Source organism: Fusarium odoratissimum (genome assembly GCF_000260195.1).
Source record: "Fusarium odoratissimum NRRL 54006 unplaced genomic scaffold supercont1.11, whole genome shotgun sequence".
Lineage (NCBI taxonomy): Eukaryota > Fungi > Ascomycota > Sordariomycetes > Hypocreales > Nectriaceae > Fusarium > Fusarium odoratissimum.
Window position 1 is genome coordinate 912,313 of NW_022158697.1, and position 14,808 is coordinate 927,120.

At 48.9% G+C, this 14,808-nt stretch overlaps 5 protein-coding genes across 9 annotated transcripts; 2 read left to right on the forward strand and 3 right to left on the reverse strand.

Moving 5' to 3' along the window:
* Positions 1-1,472: 1,472 nt before the first annotated feature.
* FOIG_07778 (NADPH oxidase) lies at positions 1,473-4,385 on the reverse strand. 3 transcript variants are annotated; one of them, XM_031207461.1, is made up of 3 exons: positions 3,673-4,385; positions 2,097-3,626; positions 1,473-2,043 (listed from the first exon to the last, which is right to left on the reverse strand). In XM_031207461.1, the coding sequence occupies exons 1-3, from the start codon at positions 3,837-3,839 to the stop codon at positions 2,010-2,012; spliced, it is 1,731 nt and encodes a 576-aa protein (XP_031062994.1). In that variant the 5' UTR covers positions 3,840-4,385; the 3' UTR covers positions 1,473-2,009. The 3 variants fall into 3 exon arrangements, with proteins under 3 accessions (XP_031062994.1, XP_031062995.1, XP_031062996.1); XM_031207462.1 differs by having other exon boundaries at positions 1,473-3,626; XM_031207463.1 differs by having other exon boundaries at positions 2,097-4,385.
* Positions 4,386-4,857: 472 nt separating this feature from the next.
* Positions 4,858-7,586, reverse strand: FOIG_07779 (ubiquitin-conjugating enzyme E2-16 kDa). Of its 2 annotated transcripts, XM_031207464.1 has the most exons (6): positions 7,141-7,586; positions 6,960-7,059; positions 6,735-6,780; positions 6,580-6,609; positions 6,251-6,434; positions 4,858-6,194 (listed from the first exon to the last, which is right to left on the reverse strand). In XM_031207464.1, exons 2-6 carry the CDS (start codon positions 7,001-7,003, stop codon positions 6,055-6,057), a joined length of 444 nt encoding a protein of 147 aa, XP_031062997.1. In that variant the 5' UTR covers positions 7,004-7,059; positions 7,141-7,586; the 3' UTR covers positions 4,858-6,054. The 2 variants fall into 2 exon arrangements, with proteins under 2 accessions (XP_031062997.1, XP_031062998.1); XM_031207465.1 differs by having other exon boundaries at positions 6,580-6,780.
* Positions 7,587-8,206: 620 nt separating this feature from the next.
* FOIG_07780 (glutaryl-CoA dehydrogenase) lies at positions 8,207-11,395 on the reverse strand. Its single transcript, XM_031207466.1, has 4 exons — positions 10,854-11,395; positions 9,679-10,801; positions 8,597-9,622; positions 8,207-8,547 (listed from the first exon to the last, which is right to left on the reverse strand). Exons 2-4 carry the CDS (start codon positions 9,884-9,886, stop codon positions 8,501-8,503), a joined length of 1,281 nt encoding a protein of 426 aa, XP_031062999.1. The 5' UTR covers positions 9,887-10,801; positions 10,854-11,395; the 3' UTR covers positions 8,207-8,500.
* On the forward strand, positions 10,422-10,556 carry FOIG_07781 (uncharacterized protein; the record flags this gene model as incomplete). Its single annotated transcript, XM_031207467.1, has 1 exon — positions 10,422-10,556. The coding sequence occupies one exon, from the start codon at positions 10,422-10,424 to the stop codon at positions 10,554-10,556; it is 135 nt and encodes a 44-aa protein (XP_031063000.1).
* On the forward strand, positions 11,372-13,710 carry FOIG_07782 (uncharacterized protein). 2 transcript variants are annotated; one of them, XM_031207468.1, is made up of 4 exons: positions 11,372-11,743; positions 11,790-12,020; positions 12,075-12,186; positions 12,236-13,710. In XM_031207468.1, exons 1-4 carry the CDS (start codon positions 11,570-11,572, stop codon positions 13,498-13,500), a joined length of 1,782 nt encoding a protein of 593 aa, XP_031063001.1. In that variant the 5' UTR covers positions 11,372-11,569; the 3' UTR covers positions 13,501-13,710. The 2 variants fall into 2 exon arrangements, with proteins under 2 accessions (XP_031063001.1, XP_031063002.1); XM_031207469.1 differs by having other exon boundaries at positions 11,790-12,186.
* The last annotated feature ends 1,098 nt before the right edge of the window (positions 13,711-14,808 follow it).

The following is a 14,808-nucleotide window of genomic DNA, read 5'->3' on the forward strand; positions in this document are numbered from 1 at the left end:
TGACGAATGACAATGTTTAGGTTGTTACAGCGAAACGGTTAACGGTTTGCCGATGATAAGCAATTATACAATACTCTACTCCGTACAGACATCTAGACAAGAGAGATGATATTAACAGTGAAAAAGCCATTCTACAGCCTCATTTAGAGGTTCTGCTGTGCAATACGTGCGTGGCACGCTGGGATTGACCTCGCAATTTGTACAGCAGACAAAATGGGCATCAAAGCCCCTGGCAAGATACTACTTACGGTTTAGCTCGTTTGTCATGGCGCTGCACCCCAACTCTTTTGAGATTGTTAGTGTTCTATTTACGAGGTATACACGATGCGCAAGTAGCGTGGACCTGTCGTCAATGCATCTCCTGCTGATCTTTACAGGGCGAGGCAAAAACGTGACAGATGCCCAGAAATGATAATCACTTTTAGTTTCGAATAACCAAGCAACAAGACTGACGAAGAGGGTTGATAGAGGGAATTTTTCACGATTGAGACCTTTTTTTTTGGTTTGGTTGCTGCAGACTATCGACAGCTACCATCCAACAGGGAAGTGGCGCGAGAAGCTAAGAAAGAGGCGTTGAACCGTTTATGCTTGTGTGTTGCTGAGTGTGCTGAGTGTGCTGAGTGTGCATTGATTGGATCAGTTTAATGCTACCTCGGCTTCTCAACAGTATAGAAATGTAACTGTCAAACTGAGAGCACAAATTGAATATTCTATAATTCCACTTACATGGTACTCGATCGCCCTGACACTTTGAATGACATCAATCTCCCGAGTGGTCATGAGTAACAAAGTCCCAGTTCGTATTTTGACAGGCTAACGAGGTTCCAGTGGACTTCTGATTGAAGTGGCCTGTGCTAGCGGCGGGGCGGGGCCATGTCCGAGGCGGGCCTCCACTGAAGAAATGACGGGTCCGGGTCCAATGAACGAGGCTCAGCGACTCGAGGACCTCAGGGTCTGACCCCAAAATGGAACCCTTCTGCCATCCAATTTGTTTCGATTTCCGTTGGGTCAACCGTGGAATTGGATGCTACTGTCACTGTCGCTCGAGTCTGAGCTAAGATAGAGTCGACAAGGGCTTCGTCTAGCGAGGCCTCTTGATTAACTTCCCATACCCGATATTGACACGACACGATCACTGTTAATTAGACTTCAGCATTAGATCTTCAGGGTCTTCACACCTAAACTCTCAATCAATTGGATGGTTGCATCGGCCTGACCGTCAGCACAAATGCATATGGACACATGCATACGATACAACCATGCATCTTAAAGTCTTTCCCGTCTCTATATCGGTGCCTCCATCTCCCTATCTCCAGCCACTGATGCCGGTCTTGGTATTCGAACACGTTGCTGGGTGGTGAGACATGCACATATCAGTCGTTGTCTAAAAATGTTATTTCGACTCTGCATCCCGCGTCTAGACCCTGCATGGAATTCTTGGTCATGGCATGTTGTCTTTGCCTCTCTGATTACTGACGCTTTCAAATCTTCGGTGAATCAGACATTGTCCGAGATCATCAAGATCGAGGGAGCATCATTCTCATCTGCCGTTATACCCGTAACTCGTAGTAAGAATCGTCTTTAGGATTCTATGTTCAAAACAGTAAGCTGTGGCTGTAGGATACTTTCCAGGCTTGTGAAACGTTTCAGACGAGATCTGGGTCAGATGTGGCATGCATGGAATGGAGTGTCCAACGTCAGCACTCCAAGTGGTCAGTTCTTCAGCTGCGCCTCGATTCAATCACGAGCTTTACACTACTCTCCCCATAACAGACAGTCCTTGATCAATAGTGAACAGGAAGTATGTGGCTGATCTTGTCAAAAAAAAATGGTTGTATTGGTTGGTGAGATGCAACATCTGTTTCTACGGTATTAAAATGATAACTCAACAAGAACATAGACCAGGTATGGTCTTGCAGTAAATCTACCCCATGCTTCGTGTTCCTTTCAACATTACAAACTTGACTATCCGCTTGCCTTGACTTGAATGAAATTGGTAGAGACAAAGTTTAGAAGTTCTCCTTGCCCCAAACAAAAGAGAATCTGCATCAAGTTAGCTGAGGTTCTCCCATATCAATAATAGCATAGAAACTTACCCAGGCTCGGTGTACTTGTTACAATAAGTATGCAGCGAACTTCCCAATCCCTTGGGTCCACAGAAGAACACACCCGCCTCAGCAGGACTGTGCAGCTTCCTGATACCCCTAAAGATCATATCCCAGTTGGGTCTGCCAAAGTTTGTTGGGCTGCGCAGACCAGTGATGGTATCCTTATCGGCATTGGCATCGTTGATCATGATGTTTGTCGCATCGTCGGCCTTGATCTTGGCTGTGAGGTAGGTGTGAATCTCAATACGGTGGTCCAGATCCTGCGCTTCGACTGCCAGAAGCAGTGAGCGGAACCACTCGAAGGAGTCAAAGTCACGGCAAATCCAGAAGAAGTAGACCTTGGCTAGGCGGGTCTTCTTCTGGGGGTAGTTCATTCGGTACCAGATGGACTTGAGGATGGAGGCGAACGGTGTAACACCGATACCTGCACCAACAAGCACCGAGACTTCATACTTGAAGACATCTTCGGAGGCAGAACCAAAAGGACCGTCGACGTAGACTCTGGGGAGAACACGGCGGATAGCTGGATCGATCTCGGAGTCGCGTCCAGTCAAACCAACGACTTTGCTGGAATCGTTGCCACCGGGTTCCCTCTTCTTGCTCCAATCACAACCCAAAGCCTTGGAAAGCTCCTTGGTGAAGTCGCCCACGCAACGAATGTGGACCGAGATGTAGTCCTCCTCAGGGGCACTGGTCAAAGTGAAGGGATGGTACTGCCATAGCGAGACGGCAGGGCAGCACAAAAATATGTACTGCCCAGCTCGTGTCTTTGTGTGCTCCTTCTTCATCTGGATCTCGCAAACATTGCTTGGGTGTTGAATGACCTTTGTGATGTATGTCCTGTGACGACCTCGCACCTCGCGTGCGATACGCTCGGCCAGGTAAATGAAACCGCTGTACATCCAGTATTGCCAGAAGACTCCAACGGCCGATGCGCCAACGCTGGTGCAGAAGGGTGCAACATCTGGTTGAATCATACAGAAAGCTCCGTGGATAGACCAGAAGAAGAAGAAAACGATGAACATGTGGTGAGTATACCAGAAGCGCTCAAAGTTTGCTCGTCGAGGCTTCTCGGTCGATGTGAGAACCATACCCATCAGCGCAATAAGCATGACATAGCCAGTCCAACCAGGTCCAGACACAAAATTGGCAACCAACCAGCCGTAGATACCAAGCTTGTACTTGATGGCGACCTGCGCAAAGTTATTCCAGTGAGCAATGGTATGGACCCAAGACCAGAAAACGATAGACCAGGCGGTGACGATGTGGAAGGTGATGTTCTTGTCGAACTGGAGGATTCCATTGAGAGGTGTCTGTCGAAGGAGCGAGATGAGGGTTCGAGAGACGGGGAAGAGAATGACGGCGACGTCGACATGAAGAACCAGAGCGGCTGAACGAGCTATGACGAAGGTGAAGCCGAAGAGTTCATTGGAGGTTTTGAGACTCTCTTTTTGAGAGTAGTGGACGCATGCGAAGGAGAAGATGAGTGCGTGAAGAAGCATAAAGACAAAGACGAAGCTGCGGTATGTTAGTCTGAATCACTATCTGATGCCAGTGAACTTACAATCTTCGATAACCCTCGTTGATCATCCAGCGATCAAACTTTTCTCTTGACGATAGTTCCTGTTGCTTCTCTTGGGTCATCTCACCCGATAGCAGCATTCGCGTTAGGGGAGTCCATCGTGATCGCTCTGAGGGTTTCTCTCCCCAATCCTGCATTTGATAGCTCATCTTGAGCGAGGGCGAGTTGAGTCGGTTGAGTCAACCGACTAAAAATTGTCCGATTTTCCTTCGATAGGTGTTCGTCGTATTGTCGCTCCTCGTTCCTCGAAACCCAATAACCACCTTGAACGACAGTATCGATTATTCAGAACCAGCTGAACAGTTGAATTTTCGTACCCAATGAAACAGTTTAAATAGTATAATATGAACAAGAAGAAGAATAAGAATAAATGCTGTCTAGAGCCTCAAGATTAAAAGAAACACAACTTCTCATCGAACCATGACTTGTCGACAGTAAAAAAACAAGAGAGTGAATGAGGGAGAGAAGAGGGGAGGAGGCAGAAAGCAAGGCAAGGGTCTAAAGAACCAGAGAAGAAAAAGGGAAATTCGAGCCGTTGAAACTCAAGGGGGCCTAAAACATGAATGAGATGATTTTATTTGCGTGTTCTCCCAGAGAAAAAACGGAGTTTGGCGACCGGACTTGATACCAGGCACAGACGGCGAGTGTCCGGGGTTAGCGCTTGGCATGCACCTAAAGATTCTAGCGAGAGGCTGTAGATACAGACTCGAGATGGGGAGAGCGAGACGTGGGTTTGGAGAACACGCCATTTAAGGAGTTGTTATGTATCAGGCATGGTTCAACCGAACAGACTCTGCCTCAGGGGCTGTGGTCATGAACTTTTACAACTGGCTCTATCTGAGTAGTTATTCTTTGTGTTTCTACTAGTTATTGGAACTTTGAGAGCCTCTAGAAGTGAGATACTATTCAATAACTAACTCTTCGTCTGCATCTCTAGCACAAGTCAGCACGAGTCCTTCACTGTCAACTCAGCAATGGTAGTCTGTGATTGGTCCTCGTCAACGCTTGTTCTCGTCTGAAACCCCGGTGTTACAGGTTTGACAAGACTTGGCCCTCCCTGGCATGTCGCACCGAGAGTGGGGCCAAAGACTCTAAATCTCGACCCATGAATGGCACGACCATTGAGGCACCTCAACTATTCCCACGATACAGAACCACAGCTTCATTGTTCAACTGACGATTGTGATGCATTCAAGATGTGATTTTGGAGAATCTCTTCATCCCTACGAGTTGCTGAGAAAATTGGTGCTTGGCTGTCTTATCATTCCCCTGCAAGTCTATCATTATCTCTCCCACATAATGACCCTTGAATGCACAAGCAATTAATTGTTTGGATATCACAACTTGGCATTCTCCCTTCTCATATAATAGAGCACACAATAGAGCGTATAACAGTGTAACTCTTTAACTTTCCTCGATACTCGATCCCAGACACTGCTCCAAAGGCCAAGAGCCGCTCTTAAACAACCCCCCACTCATATTTCAGAAACAATATATTAAATCTCTGCCCTATATCACATCGTTCCAGGTTTGTCTCTGCCGCGTTTCACTTCTCTTCCAAGACATGTACCATCTCCAAACACATTCGTCATCGCCGTGATATATGTGGGCAGCTCGTATTTCTCATACAAACTGCAACTATCTGACGAACCAATCTCATTCAACTTCAGTTTGGCATCTCCAGCACAACTTCCATAGTAGAAATCATCACATCGCCTATAGAAACACTCTGGACCAACTGTAAATCTCCCTTGTGATCTCCACCCCGACAGATGCTGGATGAACCCAAGTTCCTGACCACTAGCGCCCGTCATATTACCAGCCGTGTCAACCAGCCTCAACCCTGTCAGCGCTTAATCACACTCATCTCAGCATAGCCGCCAGCTTTCACCATGACGTATCCTTCATGTGCGAATTGCCATATGCTGGCGCTTCATAAACCCCCATTGGGCCATTACTTTCGACTCTTCGAATCAAACTTCACAATGTCACCAAGATTCAGTATCAACACAACAAAAGCACCGGAGCCATAGCAAATAGAGAGACGAATTGTATACGCTGCCTGTTTCTGGATGCCAAAAACACATCGTCAATGCAAACCCAACATCCAGCCGCATGATATCCCTTACTAGACTAGTCTGTTTGTCTGGAGTTGTTCCTCCCCTCAGGTCGCTTCGTATCGTCGCTCATTGCCTCATAATCGCAATCAAAGCCCCGGTTCAGGCAAAGCACCCATATAGGTATCGCCGACTAATAGACATTTCGCAACAGCATACGAAGCTTTCACTCGTTCGTTTCACGTCGCTTCATGATAGGGGAGATGAAACCACCCCAAGTCTAACCGCACCGGCCCTGGTATTCGCTTTAGATGGCGTACTTTCGAGTCCACTCCCGAGCTGTGGCCTCGTATCGGGGTCGGTCAGTCTTGTAGACATGGGCAATCTCGGGCACAAGAGGATCGTCAGGGTTGGGGTCTGTCAGCATCGAGCAGATGGACAGAAGCACTGGTATATATGTAAGCAATAGGCCTTGGCCAAAAGGGTTCTCGCATCAAACGTACCTTTAGAGATGGTCAACGCAGGACTCCACTGATCACGCAGAATATCCAAGCAGATGCTACCATTAGAGTTGATGTTTGGGTGGTAGATGCGGGTAGTGAAGTTGACCTTGGGAGGCTTGAAAGGGTAGTCGGTAGGGAAGTGAATGGCCAGGAAGAAGACACCGCCGGAGTATGGAGAATCGCTCTGTGAGGTCTGGTCAGCCACTTTGTTCTTGTGATTGTTTGTCGAATGCAGATGCGGCTGCACCGGCGTGCGGCTGAGGGCTTCGCCACGCCCATAAGCCATCTCAGCAGGCAGCGCATCCAGAAGCACGTAGGGGTAAACTTACAGGTCCCATAATTGTAGCTTGCCAGTGGAACTGTTCAGATTTGTTAGCCGTACGCTCAAAAATGATATCTCGTTCCTCCTGGGAAGAGGCTTGCGGCAGTCATGACGCCTTTGACAGCCACGTGCTTATCAATGTGGGGGAGGGGTGATGCCTACCAAATCCTCGCCGACAGGGCCGGCAGAGCAAGAAGAGGGTGGATCTCTGCACGAGAAAAGTCAGCACAGGTTCATCATCAAGAGTAGACAGCCATGAGGTTTTGAAGTCATCGAGGGCTTTGGCATCGTCGGTCGTCACTAAGGACCCCGCTTACCAAGTGCCCCCACCTGACGTCTTTGGGCGTTCTGGTTGACCCCTCAGACCTGTGAAGAGAGAGAACTTACCGGCCGAGATCAGTGAGCTCCTTGTTAATGCGCTTAAGAGCCATTTTGTGATGTGTAGAGGGGGTATCTAAAGGGTTTGTTGCGAGGTATCGCCGTCGTTCTAGGTTGGACAAAGATGTTAGTCGAAGGGTTGCAGGACGAGCGGTCGGGAAGGAAGAAGGATTCGAAGGAAAGGACGCACAATAACGATTGATGGCAAAGATCGTCTGGGATAAAACAGTGCACGGAGACTGTTTTATGATGGATGTTTGTGGTAGAAAGTTGTTTGGGTAGTCGGAGTATGTAAGCGTAAAAGAAATTCAGTCGAGGCTGAAGAAAGTAGAAGAGAGAGGCGGGATTTGGAGGAAGATGGTTCGTTCAAATGGGGGTAGGGAAGAAGGGGAAGAGGGTCAACAAAGAGAGAGCCCAGAAGCGGAGCAGGAGGGAAGGAGTGAATGCGTGCGGTGCTGGTACGTGCCCGGGCGGGTGAGTGACTGGCTGGAGAGTGGCTGCGCTGGCACCTCCAGACGAGACGGGAGTGGCAGCCCGAAAAGTCAGGTTTTTTTAGGCCCTCCATCGCCTGTGACTGGGCCACAGCTGGGCGCCGCTCCAGAAGGGGGGGACACCGCCACTGCTGAGGGCGAATCAGTGTTTAGCGGTACCCGAGCACTAACAGCTGGCTACAGATTTTTACGTTGGGCCCTGATACAGTGGAGGGCAACCCGTAGCGGGCTTGGCTTTTTTGAACGGTAGTCACTAAACTGTTCTTCGCCGGGTTTCGATGCTTATTTACACATGACAATAAGATTATACAGCATTCACGAGGCTGTACTACCTTCAGATTCAGGCAGTCAACCTCAGGTTCAGGGGAAGATTTGGCAGCGGTGAGTAATAATATTCAGGTGGCGGTCGAGGCCAGCAGGGGAGAGTTTGAGAGAGTACCTATCGACTTTTTGCCTTTGCCATAACTTCCAGATGCTTCCTCACAGTATTTGACCACTCGTTGACTCATGATTCGTGTATTGATGATATATACAAACGTTAGCTAGCCTCCCTCTACGTGATTGCCACGGGAATGACGGCAGGAATTCAGATGCATACAGTACCTGAATTAACGCTGCCGAGCCCGGGCCCGGAAGCGGAAGCGGACGTGGAACTTGACGGCATCACCGGCTGGTGGTCGACAGTCACAGTCATACACAGTTGTCATCACTGCGCACTGGCCAGTTTAATGACAGTCCTTAGAGACTAACGACGTCACTGATTCTGAGCCATAGTGAGGGTTCATTTTGATAACAATCCAGACTGAGTGGGTTTCAAACACCAAGCATCGAAGTTCACGACTTCTGAGCAAGAACACACCTGACAAATGCTATTCTGGTGAATTGTCTTTTGTTATTCGTCAAAGTCATGCTACTGTTTTAAGGCCATCTAAACCAGATTAAACGATTGGCTAAATGCCTTGCACTGGAAACCGTATGTTTGATTTCCAAGCATCTATAACACGGGTATGCACCTCAATGGTTCTTTTATATCACACCTCCTGGCCAATCACTCCTCGTTTACACGAATGCCTGGATACCAGTAATAGCACGTCCCAGAATAAGACCTGTAATATCTGTTAGCAATAATCACTCCCGTCATGCAGGTAAACTCACTGTGAATATCACTCTGGCCCTCATAAGTCTGTGTCACATAGAGATTCGCCACATGTCGGCCAATCATGTACTCATCACTCGCCGCGTTGCCTCCAAAGATCTCCTGGAGGACTCGTGCGTTTTTGAGAGCGGTATCGCAGTTCTGTCGCTTCACCATGCTGATCATCTCGGGCGTGGCCTTACCCTCGTCCTTGAGACGGCCAACCTGGATGGCGGCGAGTGTGCCGTAGGCGGCATCTGTTGTCGCGTCGGCGAGCTTCTTCTGAACGAGTTGATACTTGGCTAGGGGGTTGCCCTTAAATTGCTTGCGCTCGAGAGCATATGTTCGGGCACGGGCGATGCAGTCCTCGAGAGCCCCCATGACGCCCAAGGCAATACCGTATCGAGCGTTGTTCAGGCAGCTGAAGGGGCCTCGTAGACCTTCAACGTCGGAGAACATGTTGATATCTGGCACAGGACAATTGTCAAGGTGGATCATGCCAGTGATTGAGGCACGAAGACCGTTCTTGTCCTTGATAGCTGGTGTCTCGAGAGTACCTGGTGGGCAGTCCTTGCGCTCCACCAAGAAACCTCGAATCTTGCCGGTGTCTTGCAACTTTGCCCATACCAACAAGACATCTGCGATAGGACTGTTTGTGATCCATGTCTTTGAACCACTTAGAGAGTAGTAACCCTTCTTAGTAGGATGAGGCTTCGCCACTGTCTCCATGCTTCCAGGATCACTGCCGTGGTTGGGTTCTGTCAAGCCAAACGCACCGAGGAGCTTACCCTTGGCCATCTGGGGGAGGAACTTCTCCTTCTGCTCGGCAGTACCATGCTCAAAGATACCGCCCATCACCAATGAAGACTGAACGGACATTCCAGATCGGTAGCCGCTGTCCACCCTCTCCACAGCTCGTGTGATCAAACCACCAGCAACAGAGGACACGCCAGCGCAATCATATCCCTCAATCGTAGCGCCCAATAGACCAAGCTCGCCCATCTCCTCGAGAATCTTGGGATCGTAGGACTCGTCGCGATAGGCCTCTGTAAGACATGAAAGTCAGTGTGGCGTCTATGGAAACGGTTTTGAAACAACTTACGTAGAACGCGGGGTAGCAATTGCTCTTGGCAGTATCTCTCTGCAGTCTCTCCAATTGCACGCTCCTCTTCAGTCAGGAGGTTATTCGAAGCCAAAGGATCCTCCCAGTTGAAGGTAGGTCCTGATGCCGAGGCAAAGGTCCTTGTGGCGCATGGTCGCAGAGGAACAGCAGCTCTTCGAGCGCATTGTCTGAGGATAGGGCGAAACATGGTGAGGAAGGCGATTTGTATGGGGAGATGTGTTATGAATCTGATCAAAATCTCGAGGCGAAGCTGAGTAGTTAAAGATACAGCATCTCAGGCTTGAGTTGACAGGCAAAAGGGCGCCGGCAATTGAAGCCCACTAGATGAAGTCATCCGACGCGAGCCGGAGCCGTGACTGTCACTAAAACCCCAGCTTTTGGACCCCGGAACCGAGGAAGACAGCGAAAACTACAGCCAATTGGAGTAAACGATACTTGAAACATGAGAATCATTGTCCCAATTTGGGTTGTTTCGGGTCCAAGAAGATCTTGCCGATAAATGAATCGGTGTCTTTTGATTGAATACCGATACAGTCAAGCACAGCTAAAGCTTACTACGTACCCAATGATTCAATATTCTATGCTCACATCCAATGATCGACAAGAGTTGCAGACCAGCTGCCTCGGATAGGAAATCTCCCCTGACGCCTCGTTTCTGAAGATTACAGTGACATTGGCATTATGCCTCTCCAGTCTGCTCTTTGGTCTCGTCGCTTCTCGCCATGAGACTCAACCGGTCGAGGTCCAATGTCCCCAAGACTATCCCCGCTGCCGCCAACTGGCGAGTCCCTTCTTCGCCCTCCGCCACCGGAGCCGAGATGACCGGCACCGAATCTTCGGCTGATGAGTTACCGTGATTGACTTCAGAGTCGCGTGCCCTTCGTCTACGTTCTCTGCCAGCTTGAGATGTTAAACCTTCTGTTGATTCAACTAATGAAGTTGATGATATTGATCGACTCGATCCAAACGGAGATTCCTAGGGTTGTGCTCGTCGAAATCGATTCTCAAGCCGGTGCAGGATACCTGTTGGTGTTGCTGGTTGAGAGAGTGGACTGTGTTGGTAGGGGCTATTTCGAGAACTTCTCGAGCCTGGCGCAGAACGCTGTATTATATTGTGTTAATCAAGCTTCACATCAGGCAACAGTGAATATTACCCATGAATGGTCATCTCGACATCCCAGTTCCGGACAAGAATGCATCGCCTGTTCTTGGCTCATCAAATTGAATGACGGCCCATGCAATGCAACGTCTATATCTTCGGATCCGCACGCTACCTTTCGCTGAAGCATTTTCGTGGTATTTCCATGTCTCGACGCGTGATTGTGATTCCGTGCTCGGCTCGCTCCGAATCCAGGTTTAAGATGGCTACACGTGATGCTTGTATCTTCCTTTGTTGGCTGGATTATCTCTTCAGGCAGAGAGGAATCCATCTCTGATAACGTCGGACCGACTTGAGCATCACATCACATAATTCACAAAAGGCCAGCGAGGGGAGATATGATGGGATAATGGGGTGATGAATAAGGTCGGTATATCGTGATATCAGGGAGATGTAGGGGTATCATATCCGCAAAGACATTTCCGCAGCTAAAAAGTGAGGAGCCGCAATCTTTGGCTTCCAGAGCCTCAATCTGAAAAGCCGTTCCTGCTTCTCGGTGGTTTATCTCCCGAGGAAGTGCATCGTCAGTTCCTTTTCATGAGCCCCATGACACGGGAGTTGAAGTCCGTCACTTGCATTTTTATCATGACATCTCGGCTAATCGAGCTGATGCATACGAGACAGGACAGTGAATAAAAGGGCATTTCATTCTGCCTCTATAATTCTCCTTTGACTGAAACATTTGATGTTGTCTTATCTTTAGCTTAGACAATGGATGGATCGCCCGGACTAACGCACATGACCAGGGTCTTCCGGCATTCGGTACTTGGTCAACTAACTTCAATCGCTCCCTCGATACAATATCATGATCCTTATCAAAATACTGGGAGCATCATGGCTGCAGATACCAGTGACTTTTTGCAATTGATGCAAGCCATCAGATTGGTGAGTCCATCACTGATCAGAAGGAACTTTGGCTAACACGATGCAGGCTGCTAACAAGAACAGCTCCAAGCTCGTCCGTGCTTGGTTCTATGTGCCACTCGGCATTACAATAATACTCGCTGTTAACTTCGGAGTTGATTCAATATTCTACAAATTCAACGTCTCCTTTCCTGCTTCTGTTACTTGTATGATGTTACTCTTCTTTGCTCTCATCGCAAGTGAGTCATTATTGGGTACCCACAAGACAAGAAAGCTGGTTAATATCATTGACGTGCCTGTAAGTCTTGGCTAAGTATTTCAATAACGAGGTTGTCATGTCTGATCTTTCTAGGCTGGCTGGTCACTTCGGTGGATGGGCATCTTCTTTACGCCGTCTTTCGTTCTGTTGCCTCTCAGTCCACCTATTGGGATTATTGAAGTCATGATCATTATTGCAATCTTTGGTATGTCACCTTTCGGGAACACATATAGACCCTTCTCTGACAATTCTAGTCATTGGCTTCTTTATCATGATGGCTATGGCAGCTTGGATCACCCGCAGTCTCCAACTTGCTTGTGGTGTCTCGAGGCGTTCAAGGTCCCAACGCGCTGAGGAACTCGGCCGTCAAACACCAGATCTCTCAACGGGAGATCTCAATTCTCCCGGCATATCACGTCGCACGAGCGCATCTCGAGCTGGCTCTCAAATACCGCTTATGTCTCTATCCGCGCCGAACTCGGAGCCAACGTCAGCGGCGCCTTCACGACCACAGACTCCACCTCAATTACGGCTTCAAGAGCATCACTATGCAAATGGTCAAGCCCCAGTGAATGCCGTTGAAGCTCTCAATCCGACGACTGTTCTTACACAAATTCCTCTGCCACCGCCAAAGGCTGAGTTGTGGGCGGCCCGTATATCTGCAAATCTCGATGTGGCCATATTCGTAGGATTGTTTGCCTTTATTGGCATTCCTCTCTATTACTCGACCGGTTATGCTATGCCACTTCACCTTGCTGTAAATGTCCTCGCCTGGTTCGGGGCACTGTCAGTTACACCCAAATGGAAAGAATATCTCCATCCAGTGTTGGTGTCGTCTCTTGCAACAGTCCTCGTCATATGGGCGCTTGCGGAAATTCGCGGTGATAGCTTGACTACAACACTTCACGCTTACCGCACAGGCGCAAAGTATATACAGCTATGGCGCAACGCAACGTCGAAGCAAGATCTTCTCCCCGGCGCCGGTGACGTTTTCGGCACCCTTCTCGACGCCAGCATTGTAGCTCTCGCCTTGCCCATGTTTCAATACCGACGAGAGCTTCGCACTCATTTCATCTCCATTGTCATACCCAACGTTGCAATCAGTGTTGGTTCGCTGCTCGCATACCCGCCCTTGTGCTACGCCTGCGGCATCTCGGCAGCCCGCAGCCTCGCTTTTGCATCGCGCAGCCTGACGCTGGCGCTCGCCGTCCCCGCGACTGTGAACCTAGGAGGAGATGTTAATACTGCTGCTGCATTGGCCATCATCAGTGGCATTTTGGGCGCTGTGCTCGGGGCGCGCATATTGCGCTGGCTGCGAGTCCCCGATGATGACTACGTGACCCGCGGAGTGACACTAGGTGTTAACTCGAGCGCCATCGCGACTTCAGTCTTGTTGCGAACGGACCCTCGAGCTGCAGCCTTGTCGAGTTTGTCTATGAGCCTGTTTGGAACCATCACTGTCTTGTTTACTTCAATACCGCCTGCGGCGGCATTTGTACGAGGGCTTGTAGGCCTGTGATCGGTCGACAGGAACTAAATCTGTCGAGGCATCTTGCTAATCATAGTCAGCATGTAGAGAAAAAGCTAAACACTTGAGCCATATAGAATAATAAGCAACATTTATTTGAGATAGTTTAGTGCCGAGTATTATACAGACCCGGTATCTAGGATCACATCAAGATAAGCACAAAGACTATTCAATCTTAATCCAGCGGGTACAATCCCTTGGTCAGGTATAGTACGATTTGAAACCTCGGTAATGCAGCTGCATCAGTAACATGCACTACCGTGCTGGTCGCATTAGTTCGTTCGTGTACACCGTCAGTTTACATAAGGTCTCATGACAACGATAACTCCACACAACGCCCTGTCGCGTGGTACATGCAGTAGCATGTCGTTATCGTGAATTTATTGATTAGTAGTAATCATGGGTATAGTAGTAGTGAGAATACAAAGACAGCCCAGAAATGAAAGACTGTTGCTGTCGTCAAACACAGAAAGTAACTCTTATGCTCCATCTAATTCGTGTACCAAACTGAAACTGAGCATCATGCCGTGAACGCCGCCGTAAATCGTAAGCCCATGAGTCGTAAAGCGTGGAAATGTTATCGAACAGAAATAAACTAGTGGGCGGTATGGGCCTCATTGTATGAGTTCCGGCTTTCGTACGGGTATAACCATCCCGTAAGAGCCGAGTTGCAGGCAATGCCATTTTGGCCTTGATAGAGCCTGAATGCCTCTTGATAAGTATGTCAGTACAGGGTTGTCTTTTTCCCAGATAGTGTAAGCAGAGCTTACCATCCTATCTTACAGCAGGTAGGGTACCTTACAGATGACTTGGAGGGTTGAATAATGCCGCATTGGAGCTCTGGTGCGTCACTTGCTGAAAGCCCGGTTTAGCCTCACGGTCATTTGGCTCCTCTGCTCTTTTGCATCGCTGCATACACCGCATTCGCCGCTGACTACGGTGCCAGTTACGCGTGAGACGTATTTGCCGCAGACGGTGAGGCAGGGTGATGTTCCTACGGGTTGTTCGCCGACGCGGCGGCCGCAGGCTTGACAGATGAGAGTTCCGAGGTTGGCGTAGCACATTGTGGGTTGAGTGATGAGTGGAAGTGAAATTGATCGAGTATCTTATGAGAGAGTCAAAGTGAAAAGTGTCGAGACAGCACGGGTGAGACGGTATAAGAGACAAAGAGGCATGTAAATGTAGATGAGTCTTAGATACAGAGATGGGTCCAACAAGAGAAGAAAGAGAAGAGAGATGCAGATTAAAGAGGATTGTTGTCAAGGAGAAACTCGAGGTCTATGGGGGATGAGTTTAAGC